Source organism: Engystomops pustulosus, chromosome 11 (assembly GCF_040894005.1).
Source record: "Engystomops pustulosus chromosome 11, aEngPut4.maternal, whole genome shotgun sequence".
Classification (NCBI taxonomy): Eukaryota; Metazoa; Chordata; class Amphibia; order Anura; family Leptodactylidae; genus Engystomops; species Engystomops pustulosus.
This window is the reverse complement of record NC_092421.1, coordinates 76,063,031-76,087,162: the sequence shown is the minus strand read 5'-3', so window position 1 is coordinate 76,087,162 and position 24,132 is coordinate 76,063,031. Positions and strand designations below refer to the sequence as shown.

The 24,132-nt window shown below is 41.3% G+C and overlaps 1 protein-coding gene across 4 annotated transcripts in view; it reads right to left on the bottom strand.

Moving 5' to 3' along the window:
• The window catches only part of LOC140105828 (ovostatin-like), a 163,437-nt gene that overhangs the window by 71,287 nt on the left and 68,018 nt on the right, over positions 1–24,132 (bottom strand). For 3 of the 4 annotated variants that reach the window (XR_011850649.1, XR_011850650.1, XM_072129929.1), the window contains exons 5-7: positions 3,156–3,176; positions 2,536–2,704; positions 1,021–1,105 (exon numbers count right to left, since the gene is read on the bottom strand). Coding sequence is in view for 1 of the 4 variants with exons in the window: in XM_072129929.1 (XP_071986030.1) it covers positions 1,021–1,105; positions 2,536–2,704; positions 3,156–3,176 (275 nt within the window). In the remaining 3 variants the exon portion in view is untranslated. Of the gene's footprint in view, positions 1–1,020; positions 1,106–2,535; positions 2,705–3,155; positions 3,177–15,255; positions 15,740–24,132 lie in introns of those variants that run through there. The other variant, XR_011850651.1, reaches the window with a different exon arrangement.

Genomic DNA, 24,132 nt, shown 5'->3' with positions numbered 1-24,132 from the left:
TCCGGCCGGGATTTATGAATGTAGTTCCTCCGCCGTCCACCAGGTGGCGCTGCTGCGCTGAAAAGCATCTGAACGCCCTGGAATTCACCGAGCTGGACCAAGTAAAGGTAAGCGCTTCCCAAGCGACACATTTTCGGTTTTTAAATGCAGCGGTTTTTCCGCATACGTCGGGTTTTCGTTCGGCCACGCCCCCCGATTTCCGTCGCGCGCATGACGGCGCCGATGCGCCACAATCCGATCGCCAAAAACCCGGGGCAATTCAGGTACAATCGGCGCAAATCGGAAATATTCGGGTAACACGTCGGGAAAACGCGAATCAGGCCCTTAGTAAATGACCCCCTATAAGTATATCTGGGGACCTCAGGTCACATTGACCTCACCAATTTGATTTGAGAGCCTACACCAAGTGCCCAAAGTGTTAGAACATTATAAAGGTGGATTCGTGAACAATACTTTTTGTAGGACAATGTAGGACATTACGGAGAAGGACCTCTATGTCGGTATGATTCGATGTACCATATTTTTCAGACTATAAGGCGCACCATCGATAAATGCCTGCTAAAACATCTAGTTTCATATATAAGGCGCACCGGATTATAAGGCGCACCATCAATAAATGCCTGCTAAAACATCTATGTTCATATATAAGGCGCATCTGATTATAAGGCGCACCTGATTATAAGGATGAATGACCAGCAGGTGGCAGACCTGTGCACAGTGCAAGGCAGCTGTTGTCTGTAAGTACGGTTCATACATAAGGCGCATCTGATTATAAGGCGCACTTGATTATAAGGGTGAATGACCAGCAGGTGGCAGACCTGTGCACAGTTCAAGGCAGCTGTTGTCTGTAAGTACGGTTCATATATAAGGTGCACTGGACTATAAGGCGCACCTTTGATTCCTGAGAAAATCAAAGGATTTTTTTGTGAGCCTTATAGTCCAAAAAATACGGTATTTGCTGTCGGCAGCTGAGATCCGCTCCTTATATAGAAGGATGCGTCTCCTATAAGAGTTACTTACTTTGCAGTGACTTCGATTGTTAAGATCGTGTCCAGGATGGTTATGGATTTGGGAGCTGAAATGTCTGTACCAAAGTTAGGCACAACTGAAAGACAAGAGATTGGACACTGTAATAATAATTCTACATAAATCACTACATCACTAGAAGTATTTTTTATTCTCGTTATTGTTTGGCTTAATGATATAATCACAGATGTAACCAATGAAATACAAGAAAGTTGCTAATGTGACGTGCAGCAGCTTAGAGCACAGCAGTGTAAATACTGCCCCCATAGCACTACAATCCTGGAATATAGATTCGTATTTCATAGTCCTGCTGCTACTAATAACATACTTAAAGGTGTGATTACACATTTTTCCAGAGACAATACATAACAGTGACAACAGAGAGCACAACAGTGTAAAGACACAACCCCAGTGCACTTGGAGACACTGCAATCCTGGAATATTATTCCATATTTCACAGTCCTGCTGCTACTAACAACATACGTAGATGTGTGATTACACATCTCTCCAGGGCCAATATATAACAGTGACAACAGAGAGAACAACAGTGTAAGGACACGTTTCCAGTGCCCTTGGAGAAGCTGCAATCCTGGAATATTATTCCATATTTCATAGACCTGCTGCTACTAATAACACATGTAAAGGTGTGGTTACACATCTCTCCATGGCCAATACATAACAGTAACAACAGAGATCACAGCAGTGTAAGGGCATGCCCCAAGTGCACCTGAAGAAGCAGCAATCCTAGAATATGAATCCATATTTCACAATCCTGCTGCTACTAACAACATACATAAAAGTGTGATTACACATCTCTCCAGGGCCAATACATAACAGTGACAACAGAGAGCACAACTGTGTTAAGACATGCCCCCTGTGCACTTGGAGAAGCTGAAATCCTGAATTATGAATCCATATTTCACAGTCCTGCTGCTAACAACAAACATAAAGGTATGATCACACATCTCTCCAGTGACCATATATAACAGTGTAAACAGAAAGTAAAACAGTGTAAGGACATGCCCCCAGTGCACTTGGAGAAGCTGCAATCACAGTCCTGCTGCTACTAACAACATACATAAAAGTATGATTAGACATCCCCTCATGGACAATACCTAACACTGGCTGTATTCTGCATGGTTACACCTGGCAACAGATTCCATTTTAGATACAGAATAGGAAGTACTGATATTATTTGCTCGCCAATGGAATGGGCTATAGTCAAAATTCTGACAAGTCATGAAAACTGGCATCTATTATAGGATGGGGATAATAGTAATAATAATAATTCTGTTAGCGCACACAGATTACCCAGCGCTGCACAGAGCTTGTCACATCAGTCCCTGTCCCCATGGGGCTCACAAACAAATCAGGTATGTTTTGGAGTGTGGGAGGAAACTGGAGGACCCGGAGGAAACCCATACAAACACATGAGAAGTGTTGGAATTTATGTGGTTACAATAACAAAAGGTAGTGGAAAAGTCCAACTGGAAAAGACCAAGTACTTACCATATTCATCGACATCAAAAGATCTTGATACTAAGTTTCCAGACTGTGGTTGAGCTTGTATTGTGTAGGATCCGAGATCGGGGTCATCGCTTACATTGAAGGATATGGGGAGAATGCTATTTGAGGTTTGCTTGTCCTTCCACTCAAAGAGACGGCGTCCAGAGGGATTCTGGGTACAAAATGTAGAACGAAAAAAAAAATATATCATCAATATACCCGAAGAACCGATGCAAATTATGATGGTTATTGCCTTGAAGGTCAAGTTCCTCGGGGGCCGTCTCACCTACCACAAGACATTCTGGATTGGTCTTAATCTTGACACTTTCTTGCCGTAAACAATAACTTGGTGGCTTCAAATGGCTTTTTGGTCAGCAAAGCTTAAGTTGACACTTAACAAAAGCCATTGAAAGTGTCGTGTGAACAGGCGGCAAGAGAAAATGCTGTGTTTGTCGACATTTTGCCGAACCAGCTAGCAGCATTAGTCATGATGGATCATACCATCAGCTATGATAATACTATAGTATGGCAGCAATCTCATAGCTTAGTAAAAACTAAAAATGTAGTAAATTCCTCTTACAGATGACAAATGTGATGAAAAACTCCAACCTCTTATATCTTACCGTTACGGAGATCAGTGGATACTATAAGAGAAAAAAAAGAAAATTACATACCTACTGGTAAAGTTTAAAAACTACTAGAATTATGTTGCTCATAGACAAAATATAACTAAAATAGTATTTTTACATATAACTACTACTGTTACACTGCCCCTATATACAAGATCTATAATACTGTCCCCTATGTACAAGAATATAACTACTATAATACTGCCTCCTATGTACAAGAATATAACTACTATAATACTGCCCCCTATGTACAGGAATATAACTACTATAATACTGCCCCCTATGTACAGGAATATAACTACTATAATACTGCCCCCTATGTACAGGAATATAACTACTATAATACTGCCCCCTATGTACAGGAATATAACTACTATAATACTGCCCCCTATGTACAAGAATATAACTACTATAATACTGCCCCCTATGTACAAGAATATAACTACTATAATACTGCCCCCTATGTACAAGAATATAACTACTATAATACTGCCCCCTATGTACAGGAATATAACTACTATAATACTGCCCCCTATGTACAGGAATATAACTACTATAATACTGCCCCCTATGTACAAGAATATAACTACTATACTACTGCCCCCTATGTACAAGAATATAACTACTATAATACTGCCCCCTATGTACAAGAATATAACTACTATAATACTGTGCCCTATGTACAAGAATATAACTACTATAATACTGTGCCCTATGTACAAGAATATAACTACTATAATACTGTGCCCTATGTACAAGAATATAACTACTATAATACTGTGCCCTATGTACAGGAATATAACTACTATAATACTGCCCCTTATGTACAATAATATAACTACTATAATACTGCCCCCTATGTACAGGAATATAACTACTATAATACTGCCCCCTATGTACAAGAATATAACTACTATAATACTGCCCCCTATGTACAAGAATATAACTACTATAATACTGCCCCCTATGTACAGGAATATAACTACTATAATACTGTGCCCTATGTACAAGAATATAACTACTATAATACTGTGCCCTATGTACAAGAATATAACTACTATAATACTGTGCCCTATGTACAAGAATATAACTACTATAATACTGCCCCTATGTACAGGAATATAACTACTATAATACTGCCCCTTATGTACAATAATATAACTACTATAATACTGTCCCCTATGTACAAGACTATAACTACTATAATACTGCCCCCTATGTACAAGAATATAACTACTATAAAACTGCCCCCTATGTACAAGAATATAACTACTATAATACTGCCCCCTATGTACAAGAATATAACTACTATAATACTGCCCCTTATGTACAGGAATATAACTACTATAATACTGCCCCCTATGTACAGGAATATAACTACTATAATACTGCCCCCTATGTACAAGAATATAACTACTATAATACTGCCCCTTATGTACAAGAATATAACTACCGTATTTTTTGGACTATAAGACGCACATTTTTTTCCCCAGAAGATGGGGAAAAAACTGTGGTGCGTCTTATAGCCCAAATGTACTGAGTGCCGGCGTCTCAGCCCTCCACTGCAGGAGAGAATGGAGGACAGCACATGGCAGTAAGCGCAGGGGCAGTGCTGAGCTCGGCTCCACAAAGCTGCTGCCTCTTAGTTTCTATGAGCAGCAAGCTCATGCAGGGCACACAGACTGTGACACCACTTCCAGGTTATCAGATGAAGGGAAGCAGAAGCCACGCCCCCTCAGCACGGAGCTCTCACTGTGACTGATGCCGGACAGGTCACTGTCCAGAGTCCTAGCTGCTCTGCTGTAGGGCCATCAAATAACACTAAAGAGGGGACAGGACCTGTGACCAGTACTGGAGTCTCTGCTCCTGTGCCTGCTGTGCTGTGCTCACAGGTGTGTGAAACTGAACAATTCCCAAACAGTGCTTGTACAAGGTCACAGGAGCTTACAGTCTATGTCACCCCCTGTGTCCCCTTCTCCTCATAGATTGTAAGCTCTTGTGTTCATTGTACAAGCATTGTCACCTCCTGTGTCTCCTCCTCCTCATAGATTGTAAGCTCTTGTTACCATTGTACAAGCGCTGTCACCTCCTGTGTCCTCCTCCTCATAGAGTGTAAGCTCTTGGGCCATTGTACAAGCATTGTCACCTCCTGTCCTCCCCTCCTCATAGATTGTAAGCTCTTGTGACCATTGTACAAGCACTGTCACCTCCTGTCCTCCCCTCCTCATAGATTGTAAGCTCTTGTGACCATTGTACAAGCACTGTCATCTCCTTTGTCTCCTCCTCCTCATAGATTGTAAGCTCTTGTTACCATTGTACTAGCACTGTCACCTCCTGTGTCCTCCTCCTCATAGATTGTAAGCTCTTGTGACCATTGTACAAGCATTGTCACCGCCAGTGCCCCTCCTCCTCATAGATTGTAAGCTCTTGTGACCATTGTCACATATACAGCCCTGGCAACTCTTGAGACCCCCTGACTACGTGCCAGCATAAATCTATCTAAAGAGCCATAATTCCCATCACTAATTCTGCCCCCAACACTGGTTGGCTGAGCTTGGTGCTAGCCCATCAGTGTTGGGTCAAAGGAACCACAACCCCCCCACCACCACCACCAAGTGTTCTGTGTAGTGCTGAATCAGACAGAACACTTGTACTGTCAGCACGGGAGTCATCCTTCAGCATCAGGTAACAGTGTCCCATAAAATGTCCCCTAATAAAGTCTTCCCATTAATTGTCCCCGAACACAGTACACTTCACCAAATGTCACACAATGACCCCTAATAAAAGTATCCCATACACAGTCCCCTTAGGCTACATTCACATAAACGTGTGCCCGCCGTACGTAGCACGTTGGGCACACGTTGATACCCAGGAGGGGGGTTGGGCTGCTCGCCCCTACCCCTTTCCAAAGAGAAACATGGCTGCACCGCCCCGTAAGGCGCTGCTACTTTACTGTTACTTTATTAAATATTTTAGCACACTATTTGGGGAAAAACAAATTTTTTTCATATTTTTCCACCTCTAAAACCTAGGTGCGTCTTATGGTCCAGTGCGTCTTATAGTCCGAAAAATACGGTAGTATAATACTGCCCCCTATGTACAAGACTATAACTACTATTATACTGCCCCCTATGTACAAGAATATAATTACTATAATACTGCCCCCTATGTACAAGAATATAACTACTATAATACTGCCCCCTATGTACAAGAATATAACTACTATAATACTGCCCCTATGTACAAGAATATAACTACTATAATACTGCCCCCTATGTGCAAGAATATACCTACTATAATACTGCCCCCTATGTACAAGAATATAACTACTATAATACTGCCCCCTATGTACAGGAATATAACTACTATAATACTGCCCCCTATGTACAGGAATATAACTGCTATAATACTGCCCCTATGTACAGGAATATAACTACTATAATACTGCTCCCTATGTACAAGAATATAACCACTATAATACTCCCCCCTATGTACAAGAATATAACTACTATAATACTGCCCCCTATGTACAGGAATATAACTACCATAATACTGCCCCCTATGTACAGGAATATAACTACTATAATACTGCCCCCTATGTACAGGAATATAACTACTATAATACTGCCCCCTATGTACAGGAATATAACTACTATAATACTGCCCCCTATGTACAAGAATATAACTACTATAATACTGCCCCTATGTACAAGAATATAACTACTATAATACTGCCCCCTATGTACAAGAATATAACTACTATAATACTGCCCCCTATGTACAAGAATATAACTACTATAATACTGCCCCCTATGTACAGGAATATAACTACTATAATACTGCCCCCTATGTACAAGAATATAACTACTATAATACTGCCCCCTATGTACAAGAATATAACTACTATAATACTGCCCCCTATGTACAAGAATATAACTACTATAATACTGCCCCCTATGTACAGGAATATAACTACTATAATACTGCCCCCTATGTACAGGAATATAACTACCATAATACTGCCCCCTATGTACAGGAATATAACTACCATAATACTGCCCCCTATGTACAGGAATATAACTACTAAAATACTGCCCCCTATGTACAAGAATATAACTACTATAATACTGCCCCCTATGTACAAGAATATAACTACTATAATACTGCTCCTATGTACAGGAATATAACTACCATAATACTGCCCCCTATGTACAGGAATATAACTACCATAATACTGCCCTCTATGTACAGGAATATAACTACCATAATACTGCCCCCTATGTACAGGAATATAACTACTATAATAATCCCCCTATGTACAAGAATATAACTACTATAATAATCCCCCTATGTACAAGAATATAACTACTATAATACTACCCCTTATGTACAAGAATAACAAAAATTTACTTACCCCGAAATTTTCTTTTCCTGGAGTCCAGGGGCAGCACACACAAATGGGTTTTAGTCCTCTAGAACCAATCAGATAGAGACAGGTTACCAAGCAGTACACATGTATTCAATTAACTAGTTAAGGAGCCCTATAAGAGGGTGGAGGAACTAGGAGACAGTGTATTATTATAAAGCAATATAAATAAGGGAGGGAAGCATGTGCTGCCCCTGGACTCCAGGAAAAGAAAATTTCGGGGTAAGTAAATTTTTGTTTTCCTGATCGTCTCAGGGGCAGCACACACAAATGGGATTTGTAAAGCAGTACCGAAAAATTCTATGGGTGGGCCACATGTTTGTAGCTTAAGCACTGCACTGCCACAGAGTGCCTTCTGCTTAAGAGATAGTCTAGCCTAATAATATTTGACAAAGGTTAAAGATGACGACCATGTTGTGGCCTTGTCCACTTTGTCCATGACATAACTCTGTTCAAGAGGTAGCTGTAGGCTGTATAGAAGGAATCCTTATCTCTGAGATAGCATGTATACTGTAGTGTTCTTCTATGGTGGCCTTAGACCACCTGCTTAGAGTGACAACTTGCCCTTTGCCCAGTTATTGGGAGCACTGGAATAGGAGGCAAAAAAAATAACGGAAGATCATTTTTTAAGGGAAGACATCAAGAACTGCTATTCTTAAATCTTTAGTGTGGAGACTTCATTAATCCTAACAAGAGGCCTGCAGATAAAAGGAAGCATAATTTTTTTTTTTTTTTTTTTTGGAAAAAAATCTGGCATTGATACCCAGATGAGGAAGTCATCTAAATTTTTGAAGTATGGACCTTAGATTAATGTATCCTGTAGTTCAATAACCCGCCTGGCTGCGGTGATGGCGGTCTGAAGAATACTTTAAAGGTGAGGGACCTTTCCGTAACAGTTCTGATAGGGCCCTGTATAGGGCTGAGAAGACAACCGATAGCTCCTTACAGGAAGGACAGCAGAACTTAAGGTTTTGAAGAATTATTATTATTAATTTGAAGAAGATATGCAGTAGATGCCATTGTTGAGAATTTGATTGAGATTTAGTCGAGATTTTTTTTTTTTTTTTTTTTAAGATTTCTGGATCAAAGTTGATGAAGATTTGAGCCTCTTTCATACTCCGTTAGTCTTTTCACCATGGGCAGTCTGTAGGGTAATAGTGACCCCAGGATATGATCGCAGTTGTGACATGATCACTGCATCAGCCTTCAGGCAATTAGCTGCCGAGTGTGTGGATGAGGATGGTGTACGCTCTTTTTGGAGAGCAGGTCCCCTGTTGCTGGCAACTTACAGTACCTCCCTTTTGACAGCGACCGTGGCAGGCCCTGTGGAGCCAACGAGGCGGGAAGACATAGTCTTTGTCCTTACCTCTTCTGAAACTGTTCAGAACATTTGGACCAAGGGAGTAGGAAAGCAACATGTACACCAGAGCCTGGTTCCACTTAAAAAGGAAGTCCGTCAATTGCCAATGTATGGCTGAAATGACTTACATTTTTGGTAGTTTTGGATTTCCGCATGACGCTATGGCATCTGGATAGGGAAAAACCTCATTTGACCATTACACCATTATAACTGATGAGTTGAGACTCCATTCTTTCGGGTGGCATGGCTCATAGCCCAGAATATCCACAGTGGTGTTCTATAATCTTTTAATGTGACCTGCAGATGTACTGTGCAGAAGATCTTCTGTCTGTGCCATCATCCTTACATTAGCGGGCTAAGTGATAGCTTTTCAAGCCCACCGCTTGCTCAGAGAATATGGTTAGTCCGTTGTCTAACTGGACTGGGTGGTGACAGTGGAGAAGGTACTGAAAGTGGAGGAAAGGGCTTTACTGCCCTAAAGTTCTTTTAGGATTTTGAGATTCATCATCTTGTTTGCCCCACTTCTTCTTAGTCCACAGATGACTAACATGGGCACCCCAACCCTCAGAGGAGGCATCTGATGCAAGTCCCTATCGGAGATAGGAGACCAGAGTATTTTGGATGATTGAGTTTGAGATTTCTACCGTCTTTTCTGGTGTTTGAAGAGCCCTTTATAGGCTTGAGAGGAATGTCGTGTCCCTTGTTCCACTTTGTCTGAAGATTAATCTGCAGAATTCCAGTATGAACCTTAGTTCAGAGTAGCACATCTATATAAGATGTCAGATACCCCAACAGGGTGAGCGCACTGTAACCCTGGGATGTGATATACAGCTTCTTACTTACCTCTGGATGGCCCCCACTTATTCTGGGGTTACTTTCACCAATTAAGGTGTTTATTTAAGAAGCTCAAACCTCGGTGACTGACGGGACACAAAGTAAGATTTCTTTGCATTAAACACGAATCTCAGAATCTGACACAATTGGAGAAACTTCTAAAACATGGGATTGGAGTAGAGGTTCTGAGGAAGCTCTTATCAGCCGGCTGTCTGGATACTCCACCATTGTGATACCCTGATTCTCAGGGCTGCCATGAAAAACCACTGCCAAAAAAAGAAAAACTGGAGATGCAATCTTTTGGATCTGGTTTGAATCACTACACAACTTTCCCCTGTGAGTAGACAGGGAACATTGAGGCTACAGTGACTAGATAGTCCTCTTTAACCTCTTAACGCTCAGCGTCCGATATATCGGACGCTGAGCGCAGTGACTTAGCGCTCAGCATCCGATATATCGGACGCTGAGCTGATGCCGGTTCAGCTCAAGATCTGAGCCGAACCGGCATCGAGAAAGACGGGGTGCCGGCTGTGACTGATAGCCGGCACCCCAGTGTAACACCCGCGATCGGAGTTGTCTCCGATCGCGGGTGCTTAACCCGTTAAATGCCGCGGTCAGCGCGACCGCGGCATCTAACATGTATCTGGGGGATCTTTCCCCCACGATCGGCCCCCCCGAACCGTTTTCGGGGTGCGCCGATCGTTGCTATAGTAACTCTGGGGTCCGATCTGGACCCCAGAGTTACCTGCAAGAATTGCCAGTAAGATGGCGTCTGTGACGTCATCTTACTGGCAGAGTGCCAGCCTATGCAAGTGCATAGGCTGACACTGATAATACTCTGCAATACATCAGTATTGCAGAATATTAGCATGAAGAAGCAATCAGATGATTGCTTCTTCATGTCCCATGGTATAAAAGTGAAAAAGTAAAAAAAAAAGTTATTCAATAAAAAAATAAAGTCATAAATCACTAAAAATGCCCCAAACCCCCAAAACATATAAAGAGACATATAACTCAAAAAAAAAAAGTCTAAATCATAAGACAAACCCCACATATATAGTATCACCGCGTCCGTAACAACCCGTAGAATAAAAGTAAATCATTATTGAACCCGCACGATAAACGCCGTAAAAAAAAACTGTTATAAACCCTCCAAAAATTATGATTTTTACCTTTTCAATCCCACAAAAAATGCTATAAAATGTGATCAAAAAACCATATGTACTGCGACATGATACTGGTGCAAAGTACAACATGTCCCGCAAAAAACAAGCCATCAACCAGCTCCGTAGCCAAAAAAGTAACAAAGTTATGCCACTTGGAAGACGGCAATACATAAATGATAGATTTTTCCCCACATTAGGGTTTTGTTTGACAAATTTAGTAAAACGTAAGAAAATATATTCATGTCTGGTATCCCCGTAATCGTATCAACCCATAGAATAAAGATAACAGGATTATTAGTCTATACGGTGAACACCAAAAAAAAAAAGAAGTAAAAAATCCAGTACAGAATTGATGCTTTTCTACTCCTGTCCTCAAAAAAAGTTCCCAAATTTTCAACAATAGGTGATACAAACCCCAAAATGGTAACATTGGAAAAAGCATCTCATCCCGCAAAAAAAATGGCATCACATGGCCCCAATAACGAAAAAGCAAAAATTTTATAGCCTTCAAAAGGGGCCAATGAGGAAACTAAAATCCTGGCAGCTGCAGCGCCCTCCTTCCCTTCTGCGCCTCGCTGTGCCCCCATAAAACAAGTCACAGCCACATGTGGGGGGTCTTTGTACTCAGGAGAAATTGCAGAACAAATTGTATGGTGGGTTTTCTCTTTTTATCTTTTGGAAATGTGTAAATTTTAGGGCTAAATGAACGTATAAGGGAACAATATGACCATTCTAAATTTCACCTCCATTTTGATTCAATTACTATGAAGATCTCAAGGGGTTAACAATCTTCGTAAAAGCTGTTTCTGATAGCTTGAGGGGTGCAGATTTGAAAATGGGTTGGTTATATAGGGGGTTTTGATGCTAAATATGTAAAATTTCATTCCAAACTGTATTTATCCCCAAAATAGTCAATTCTGAAAATCCGGAAAAGCGATATTCTTTTTGTAAGCCGCGTGACATCAAAATAAATTATCCAAACATTTCAGAAATTATGAAAATGTAAAGTAGACAAATGGGAAATGTTATTCAGCAACTTATTTAGGTGGTAAATCGATCTGCCTGAAAACGCAATGATTTTGAATTTCGAAAATGGCAAATTTTTCCAAAAATTTATCATATTTTCTTTTTTTTTGTAAATAAATGCAAAACTTAACTGCCAAAATTTACCACTAAAATGAAGTACAACATGTGGGGAAAAAAACAATCTCAGAATCGCTTTGATAAGTAACAGTGTTCAAAAGTTATAACCGTATAAAGCGACGCAGGTCAGAATCCAAAAAAATCGGGCTGAGCCTTAAGCTACAAAATGGCTGCGTCCTTAAGGGGTTAATTAGAAGAGCCATTGCAGACTGGATCGCTTTAATCCTGAATTTGACCCCTTTTATTTATTTACTGAATGCGGAGAGAAAAAAATGAGGGTCTATACAAAAAATAAGATGTCAGCCGGTAGAGTTCTCTGGACACTGAGGTGCAGCCTCCTGTGATGACTGATGTCCCCAGTTGTCTGATGGTAGTTCCTGACTACTGAGAGTAATACTTCTGAGGTCTTCCTCCCCACCTCATGTATGTGGAGCTCGGCGTCACATGACAGTAGGACTGGTAATAGGAAATCTTCTCCTGGAAGAGAAAGCGTCTTCTTGCTTAGCCAGAGACTTCTGCTGCCTCCTAAAGACTCCGCTATGGAAACTGTGGAGCTTCACTCCCTGACCTTCACTTCAGCTTTCCAGGGTCATCTGCAAATTGAGGTTCAGACATGGATTCTGGCTGGAACAGACTTCAGAAGTTGTTCTTAAAAACACCATTTCCATCCTATTACCTGACTCATAAGGCTCTTTTAGCCGTACTGGTGAGGGTAAATGACTTACTCACCTGGATACGGCGAGGCTCTCCTGTATCAGAGATAATCTGTTTGAGACTTGATGAGATGCAATCTTTTCAGTATTCATCTAATACACCAGAACAAGCGGCTCAGCCCGAGCCACTTGGGGCAGAAGGCAGGGAGACTTTACACAGCAGCAGAGGAGGTAGAGGACTTCTTCAGTACAGGGACTGTTTTACGGACTAGGGAACGCCGATTCTTCAGCGGGAACATAGCTTTGTGAGGCGCCTTAGTAACAGGAGGATCCTTAATTATAAGAGATTTGACTTCAATGTACATCTTTGAATGTAGGCTCCGGTTTATATGTATAATCCACTCCTCTAGGATGGGGGCCCCTACTAGAACTTTATCTTGTGTAACATAATATTCATCATTATCAGATTCCCCAGAACAAGACTCCTCTTCAGAGCTCTATGGTGACTTCAGAGGCCGCTGCCCCTTGCCCCATGATATAGATCCACTATAAATGTCCTCTGTTAGATGTGTGAATCAGGACTAATAAGCTTTTAGTTTTCATTATCAGGAGGTGCAGAGACTATGCTTAGCTTAGAGAAGGTTTCTTGCTGAGCTCCTGTGAGGCGACATCTGCTATAAAACAGAACAAAACAAGGGTTAATCACCCGTTCTGACCAGGCATTTCTAGCACTAATGCAAGCAGAGAGTGCACATAATATCGCCATTACGTATCCACACAGGAGACTGTGACCGGGGGTGCATGATAACAGCGCCCCGCTATACATCCAACACAGGAGCGAAGGCACTATGAGACAGGGAGTGCATGATAACAGCACCCCGCTATACATCCAACACAGGAGCGGAGGCACTATGAGACAGGGGGTGCATGATAACAGCACCCCGCTATACATCCAACACAGGAGCGGAGGCACTGTGAGACAGGGGGTGCATGATAACAGCACCCCGCTATACATCCGACCCAGGAGCGGAGGCACTATGAGACAGGGGGTGCATGATAACAGCACCCCGCTATACATCCAACACAGGAGCGGAGGCACTATGAGACAGGGGGTGCATGATAACAGCACCCCGCTATACATCCAACACAGGAGCGGAGGCACTATGAGACAGGGGGTGCATGATAACAGCACCCCGCTATACATCCAACACAGGAGCGGAGGCACTATGAGACAGGGGGTGCATGATAACAGCACCCCGCTATACATCCAACACAGGAGCGGAGGCACTGTGAGACAGGGGGTGCATGATAACAGCACCCCGCTATACATCCAACACAGGAGCGGAGGCACTATGAGACAGGGAGTGCATGATAACAGCACCCCGCTATACATCCGACCCAGGAGCGGAGGCACTATGAGACAGGGGGTGCATGATAACAGCACCCCGCTATACATCCAACACAGGAGCGGAGGCACTATGAGACAGGGGGTGCATGATAACAGCACCCCGCTATACATCCAACACAGGAGCGGAGGCACTATGAGACAGGGGGTGCATGATAACAGCACCCCGCTATACATCCAACACAGGAGCGGAGGCACTGTGAGACAGGGAGTGCCTATATAGCATTTATACATCTAATAACAGCAGATGCATTAATCAATAGTGTATAATAACATCAAATATAGGGGCTGCGGCACTATGTGCATAATATCATAGCATCTTACACATCTAATAGCAGCTGATGCACTACGACACAGGGAGTGCATAATAATAACACCATGCTATACATGTAATATGGGGGATGAGACCCTATGTAACAGAAGTGCATTACATCATAGATTTTTATGCATCATATAAATCCAATACAGGAGCTGAGGCCTTATCAAAGGAAGCTGGGAATCCCAGCCAGTCTCCCATTCTGGCACCTGCCAGGCCTGGAGCTGCTTAGCAGTAGTGATCTGACGAGAGAAAGCACACACAGGTTAGAAAGGATCTGGAGTGTAACATAACATAGCATCCTATATATGTAATATAGTAGCTAGGGGTAACCAGCGAGTGCATAACATAGCATCCTATATGTATAATATAGCAGCTAGAGGCAACCAGCAAATGTATCATAACACAACATAGCATCCTATATGTATACTATAGCAGCTAGCATAGCATTCTATATGTGTAATATAGCAGCTAGCATAGCATTCTATATGTGTAATATAGCAGCTAGCATAGCATTCTATATGAGTAATATAGTAGCCTGAGGCATGATGTAACAGCGAGTTGTACATATAACCTTATACATTTGATACTCGCGCTGCAGCACTATAAAGCAGTGAGTGCCTATAACATCGCATTAGGACACAGCCCTCCTATATATATCCTGCAGAGGTATACAAACCTATATAGGAGCAGCAGCACTGTGTAGCAGGGAGTGCAGGCCTGGACAGCAGTAATCAGCGCAGTGTGAATACACACCAGGGAGCATGAGCATAACAGGAGCCATTTCTTACCTCAGTAAGCAGAGGGCCGCGTTGCTGGCAGAGAGCAATCTGCATATTGTGGCGCCGGAACATCAAACTCCAGACGCCAATTGCGTCACATCCGGTCCTCAGCCACAACTCCCTGGCGCCAGAAAGGGAACACCACATCCGGTGCTGTAATCATGGCATCACACAGGCCCGGCCTCCCCTCACCTGAAGCGTCACCTCCGGACTCCTCGGGCTGAGGCACTTCCGGTCCGGCTCCCGCCATGGAGGTAGGCGGGGCTTGCAGTAGTGTGACGTAGGCGGCCTTCATCTCCTCTGGAGGCCATTACAGCCTTGCGGGTATCGAAACCCTGGGAGGGCAGGCGTGTACCGAGGCTCAACACTGCCCATGTTTAGGCTGCTGAAACAGTGGCCGTCTCAGTACACCATCGCGTCTGAGCAACATGGGACACCCCACTGTGTGCAGCGCGGACACAAGAACAGCAGCAGCATAGGTCCTGTCTGTATCTTTGACCTTGAGAAAGAAAAAATACACTGTCTCCTAGTTCCTCCGCCCTCTTATAGGGCTCCTTAACTAGTTAATTGAATACATGTGTACTGCTTGGTAACCTGTCTCTATCTGATTGGTTCTAGAGGACTAAAACCCATTTGTGTGTGCTGCCCCTGAGACGATCAGGAAATAACTACTATAATACAGCTCCCTATGTACAAGAATATAACTACTATAAAACTGCCCCCTATGTACAAGAATATAACTACTATAATACTGCCCCTATGTACAAGAATATAACTACTATAGTACTGCTCCTATGTACAAGAATATAACTACTATAATACTGCCCCCTATGTACAAGAATATAACTACTATAATACTGCCCCCTATGTACAAGAATATAACTACTATAATACTGCCCCCTATGTACAAGAATATGACTACTATAATACTGCCCCCTATGTACAGGAATATAACTACCATAATACTGCCCTCTATGTACAGGAATATAGCTACTATAATACTTCCCCCTATGTACAGGAATATAACTACTATAACACTGCCTCCTATGTACAAGAATATAACTACTATAATACTGCCCCTATGTACAGGAATATAACTACTATAATACTGCCCCCTATGTACAGGAATATAACTACTATAACACTGCCTCCTATGTACAAGAATATAACTACTATAATACTGCCCCTATGTACAGGAATATAACTACTATAATACTGCCCCTTATGTACAAGAATATAACTACTATAATACTGCCCCCTATGTACAAGACTATAACTACTATTATACTGCCCCCTATGTACAAGAATATAATTACTATAATACTGCCCCCTATGTACAAGAATATAACTACTATAATACTGCCCCCTATGTACAAGAATATAGCTACTATAATACTGCCCCCTATGTACAAGAATATAACTACTATAATACTGCTCCTATGTACAAGAATATAACTGCTACAATACTGCTCCTATGTACAAGAATATAACTACTATAAAACTGCCCCCTATGTACAAGAATATAACTACTATAATACTGCCCCTATGTACAGGAATATAACTACTATAATACTGCTCCCTATGTACAAGAATATAACTACTATAATACTTCATCCCTATGTACTAGTATATAACTACTATAATACTGCTCCTATGTACAAGAATATAACTACTACAATACTGCTCCTATGTACAAGAATATAACTACTATAAAACTGCCCCTATGTACAGGAATATAACTACTATAATACTGCTCCCTATGTACAAGAATATAACTACTATAATACTTCATCCCTATGTACTAGTATATAACTACTATAATACTGCTCCTATGTACAAGAATATAACTACTACAATACTGCTCCTATGTACAAGAATATAACTACTATAATACTGCCCCCTATGTACAAGAATATAACTACTATAATACTGCCCCCTATGTACAAGAATATAGCTACTATAATACTGCCCCCTATGTACAAGAATATAACTACTATAATACTGCCCCCTATGTACAGGAATATAACTACTAAAATACTGCCCCCTATGTACAAGAATATAACTACTATAATACTGCTCCTATGTACAAGAATATAACTACTATAATAGTGCCCCCTATGTACAGGAATATAACTACTATAATACAGCTCCCTATGTACAAGAATATAACTACTATAAAACTGCCCCCTATGTACAAGAATATAACTACTATAATACTGCCCCTATGTACAAGAATATAACTACTATAGTACTGCTCCTATGTACAAGAATATAACTACTATAATACTGCCCCCTATGTACAAGAATATAACTACTATAATACTGCCCCCTATGTACAAGAATATAACTACTATAATACTGCCCCCTATGTACAAGAATATAACTACTATAATACTGCCCCCTATGTACAAGAATATGACTACTATAATACTGCCCCCTATGTACAGGAATATAACTACCATAATACTGCCCTCTATGTACAGGAATATAGCTACTATAATACTTCCCCCTATGTACAGGAATATAACTACTATAACACTGCCTCCTATGTACAAGAATATAACTACTATAATACTGCCCCTATGTACAGGAATATAACTACTATAATACTGCCCCCTATGTACAGGAATATAACTACTATAACACTGCCTCCTATGTACAAGAATATAACTACTATAATACTGCCCCTATGTACAGGAATATAACTACTATAATACTGCCCCTTATGTACAAGAATATAACTACTATAATACTGCCCCCTATGTACAAGACTATAACTACTATTATACTGCCCCCTATGTACAAGAATATAATTACTATAATACTGCCCCCTATGTACAAGAATATAACTACTATAATACTGCCCCCTATGTACAAGAATATAGCTACTATAATACTGCCCCCTATGTACAAGAATATAACTACTATAATACTGCTCCTATGTACAAGAATATAACTGCTACAATACTGCTCCTATGTACAAGAATATAACTACTATAAAACTGCCCCCTATGTACAAGAATATAACTACTATAATACTGCCCCTATGTACAGGAATATAACTACTATAATACTGCTCCCTATGTACAAGAATATAACTACTATAATACTTCATCCCTATGTACTAGTATATAACTACTATAATACTGCTCCTATGTACAAGAATATAACTACTACAATACTGCTCCTATGTACAAGAATATAACTACTATAAAACTGCCCCTATGTACAGTAATATAACTACTATAATACTGCTCCCTATGTACAAGAATATAACTACTATAATACTTCATCCCTATGTACTAGTATATAACTACTATAATACTGCTCCTATGTACAAGAATATAACTACTACAATACTGCTCCTATGTACAAGAATATAACTACTATAATACTGCCCCCTATGTACAAGAATATAACTACTATAATACTGCCCCCTATGTACAAGAATATAGCTACTATAATACTGCCCCCTATGTACAAGAATATAACTACTATAATACTGCCCCCTATGTACAGGAATATAACTACTAAAATACTGCCCCCTATGTACAAGAATATAACTACTATAATACTGCTCCTATGTACAAGAATATAACTACTATAATAGTGCCCCCTATGCACAGGAATATAACTACCATAATACTGCCCCCTATGTACAAGAATATAACTACTATAATACTGCTCCCTATGTACAAGAATATAACTACTATAATACTGCCCCCTATGTACAAGAATATAACTACTATAATACTGCCCACTATGTACAAGAATATAACTACTACAATACTGCTCCTATGTACAAGAATATAACTACTATAAAACTGCCCCCTATGTACAAGAATATAACTACTATAATACTGCCCCTATGTACAGAAATATAACTACTATAATACTGCTCCCAATATACAAGAATATAACTACTATAATACTTCATCCTTATGTACTAGTATCTAACTACTATAATACTGCTCCTATGTACAAGAATATAACTACTACAATACTGCCCCCAATGTACAGGAATATAACTACTATAATACTGCCCCCTATGTCCAAGAATATAGCTACTATAATACTGCCCCCTATGTACAAGAATATAACTACTATAATACTGCCCCCTATGTACAAGAATATAACTACTATAATACTGCCCCCTATGTACAGGAATATAACTACTAAAATACTGCCCCCTATGTACAAGAATATAACTACTATAATACTGCTCCTATGTACAAGAATATAACTACTATAATAGTGCCCCCTATGCACAGGAATATAACTACCATAATACTGCCCCCTATGTACAAGAATATAACTACTATAATACTGCTCCCTATGTACAAGAATATAACTACTATAATACTGCCCCCTATGTACAAGAATATAACTACTATAATACTGCCCACTATGTACAAGAATATAACTACTACAATACTGCTCCTATGTACAAGAATATAACTACTATAAAACTGCCCCCTATGTACAAGAATATAACTACTATAATACTGCCCCTATGTACAGAAATATAACTACTATAATACTGCTCCCAATATACAAGAATATAACTACTATAATACTTCATCCCTATGTACTAGTATCTAACTACTATAATACTGCTCCTATGTACAAGAATATAACTACTACAATACTGCCCCCAATGTACAGGAATATAACTACTATAATACTGCCCCCTATGTCCAAGAATATAGCTACTATAATACTGCCCCCTATGTACAAGAATATAACTACTATAATACTGCCCCCTATGTACAGGAATATAACTACTATAATACTGCCCCCTATGTACAAGAATATAACTACTATAATACTGCCCCCTATGTACAAGAATATAGCTACTATAATACTGCCCCCTATGTACAAGAATATAACTACTATAATACTGCCCCCTATGTACAGGAATATAACTACTATAATACTGCCCCCTATGTACAAGAATATAACTACTATAATACTGCTCCTATGTACAAGAATATAACTACTATAATACTGCCCCCTATGTACAGGAATATAACTACCATAATACTGCCCCCTATGTACAAGAATATAACTACTATAATACTGCTCCCTATGTACAAGAATATAACAACTATAATACTGCCCCCTATGTACAAGAATATAACTACTATAATACTGCCCCCTATGTACAAGAATATGACTACTATAATACTGCCCTCTATGTACAGGAATATAGCTACTATAATACTGCCCCTATGTACAGGAATATAACTACTATAACACTGCCTCCTATGTACAAGAATATAACTACTATAATACTGCCCCTATGTACAGGAATATAACTACTATAATACTGCCCCCTATGTACAAGAATATAACTACTATAATACTGCCCCTTATGTACAAGAATATAACTACTATAATACTGCCCCCTATGTACAAGACTATAACTACTATAATACTGCTCCTATGTACAAGAATATAACTACTACAATACTGCTCCTATGTACAAGAATATAACTACTATAATACTGCCCCCTATGTACAGGAATATAACTACCATAATACTGCCCTCTATGTACAGGAATATAGCTACTATAATACTGCCCCCTTGCTGGGAGGTTGTGTTAGAGCTGAGCTCCTGAGTCTCCTGATGTCTGGAGCGAGCCCAGGGCGGGGCCACCCTGGGTGGGGAGATTCCCCAAGCAAGGCCCAGGCTTCCAGGCCTACACCGGGAGAAAACTCCCATACAATTTCTACAAGGGATGGAAATCCCAGAGTCATTTGTAAGGAAGAAAGTCAGCAGAATATGGATGTTCTAAAGAAGATACAAGAAAACAAAGTGAGTGAAGCAATGAAGGAAGTGAGTCCCAGGCCCGGCCAGCATGGAGCAGCACAGGTGGTGAGTGCAGGACGAGCAGCAGGTGCACAGCCCCCCACTCCTGCACCCAGACAGAGAAGAACGTCCCTGGAGAGACAAACCCTGCAAGAGAACTTACAGCAGAAGGATGTGGTGTCCAGCATGGCCGCTACAGGCCGCACAAGATCTACAGCTAAGCCGCTGAGTGTCCCTGCACAGTGTGAACAGGCCTCAAGCTCTGCCACTGCAGGCAGAAAGACTGGAGCAGCAAAGGAGACGGGTGCTCCTAGACCACCTGGAGCAGCACCCCGACCAGCACAGCAGGGGAAGGAGACCGTGCGAGCGCCTGAGCTGAGGCTAGCAGAGGAGATCCCAGGACTGGTAAGGAGGCTGGGGGAGCTTAGCCACCATAAGGAAATGCTGCAGATGCAGATAGACTGTATGTATAACCTGAAAACTGCGCATCCAGAGAGTAAGAGACTGTATGATACCAAGCTGCACTCACTGAGCATAGAGCTGGCACAGGTGGTGAGGGACATGGACTGTGTTCTGGAGAAGATGGGACCCCTGGCCGAGACATATCGGAATAGGGAGCGCTTCTCGCAGCAGAAGCAGAGCTGTGACCCCAGACCCAAGATCCCAGATGTGCCCCGTGTTACAACACCTTTACTGAAATCCGCTAGCTTCTCCTTCCAAAAGGGACAGTCGCAGGATCAGCCGCAGACCTCTGCAGCAGTCACTGAGGAGCACGAGGATGTGGTACAACAAGTCCCAGCAGTGACTGCGCAGCAGCAAGACAAAGCATTTTCCTCTGTGTGTCAGACTGATGCACTGTCCCAGGAGATCTGTGCTGCTGTGACCGAAACTGGGGACACTGGGGGACATTCTGATGAACCTGAGGGGTTGGGGGATGGAGGGGACCCTCAGTCTGTCTGGGATATGCAACCATCTAATAATAGCATAGAGGTGGATGGGGCGCAGGGGGTTGTACAGGATGATGTATGTGATTTCCCCCCTCTAACATCAAGCCCCCCAAATAAGTCAGATCCCCCTAGATTAGACCCTCCCCCTAATAGCCAGAGTGAACCCCGTCAAGAGCCTCCTAGAAATGCCTGGAGCCGCGGCGCTCCCTCCTTTACCTCCAGTGCACAATACTCCGGGCAGGCGTTTAAGAGGAGGAACGTGGTGCGCTTTAAGAACAGAGGCGCTAAGGAAGATAATGCCAAACTAAATTGGGAAGAGAAGTTGGAAACCGGAAATGTAAAGGTTCAGCGATGGAAGAACTGGAGGCTGACCTATAGAGAAAGGGTTACTCTGCTGAAGACTTACCTGGTCCCTGTCTTCCTCTACGTCTCTGTCGTCTTTCCTTTGCCAGAATCTTTCTCCGCTAGGCTCTTTAGCCTGTTCTTCCAGCTTTTATGGGGGAACAGGTTGAACCCAGTAAAAAGAGGGATCACCTACCTGCAGAGGAGAGAGGGTGGGCTGGATATGTTAAATCCAAGGGTCTTTTTTGACTCCATGTTTCTGAAAGTTAATTTTGGAAGCCTGGACTCAAATAATGGTCTCCTGTGGGTAAGTAGTGTCAGGGACTGGATATTGCCTTTTGCAGAGTCTTGGGTGCGAGGCGGCAGTCTCAAGAGGGGTCGGTGGACTCCTGGCTTCCTCCCCCAGTGTCTGGAGTATGGTCTCAGGTGTGTGAAAAAGTGGAGAATAAATAAGACCTATCTGGAGAGTAAGACCAGGAAGGACCTTTATATGAGTGTCTGTAGGACCTTTTATACTTTACAGCCAGCTCTGAGGGACTGCACAACGACCACATTGCAGAAAAGTCTGAAGCTCCTCAATAGTCCTAGGCTTCCTGCAAAACTATTCGACATCGCCTGGTTATCACTGCACGGGAAGCTTTTTGTTAGGGGCAATTTAAAGTTTTTGAGTGTCTCAGACCGTATGTGCCCCTTGGGTTGTCAGCAGGAGGAGACGATGCAGCACTTCATTACCGAGTGCCAGGGAGGGAGGCAGATATGGCAGGAGGTGTCCCGCAGGCTTAGGATACCAAGACTGCAGTCTCTGACCTACCCGGACATAATCTATGGGGTGACACCATAGGTAGCCGGCATCGACAGGGGGACCATGTACCTGATCATCACGGTAACTAAGTACTACCACTGGCACACCAGGACCAGAGTGTCCGTCCATAATGAGTCCTTCCAGCACATGACCGCAGTCACACAGATACTGTCAGAGCTGAGGTGGATCCGATCATTAGAGTTCAGGAAAAAGAGTGAGAATGTTCAGTTATGGAGGAACATAAATCTACAGTGATGGATTATATGTCATGGAATTCTGTTTATTTCTTTTTTTCCCTTATTACCAGTGATGGACTTTTTAATTTGAAGTTACTCTAAATTCATTATTTTGCTGATGTGTTTGATCTTTGTTAAATAATTGTTTTATTTTTCATTCTGACAAGAATGTATTGTAAATTTTTGTTTGTTTTTACTAATAAAAATTGCCCCCTATGTAAAGGAATATAACTACTATAACACTGCCCCCTATGTACAAGAATATAATTACTATAATACTGCCCCCTATGTACAAGAATATAACTACTATAATACTGCCCCCTGTGTACAAGAATATAGCTACTATAATACTGCCCCCTATGTACAAGAATATAACTACTATAATACTGCTCCTATGTACAAGAATATAACTACTACAATTTACTGCTCCTATGTACAAGAATATAACTACTATAAAACTGCCCCCTATGTACAAGAATATAACTACTATAATACTGCCCCTATGTACAGGAATATAACTACTATAATACTGCTCCCTATGTACAAAAATATAACTACTATAATACTTCATCCCTATGTACTAGTATATAACTACTATAATACTGCTCCTATGTACAGGAATATAACTACTATAATACTGCCCCCTATGTACAAGAATATAACTACTATAATACTGCTCCTATGTACAAGAATATAACTACTATAATACTGCTCCTATGTACAAGAATATAACTACTATAATACTGC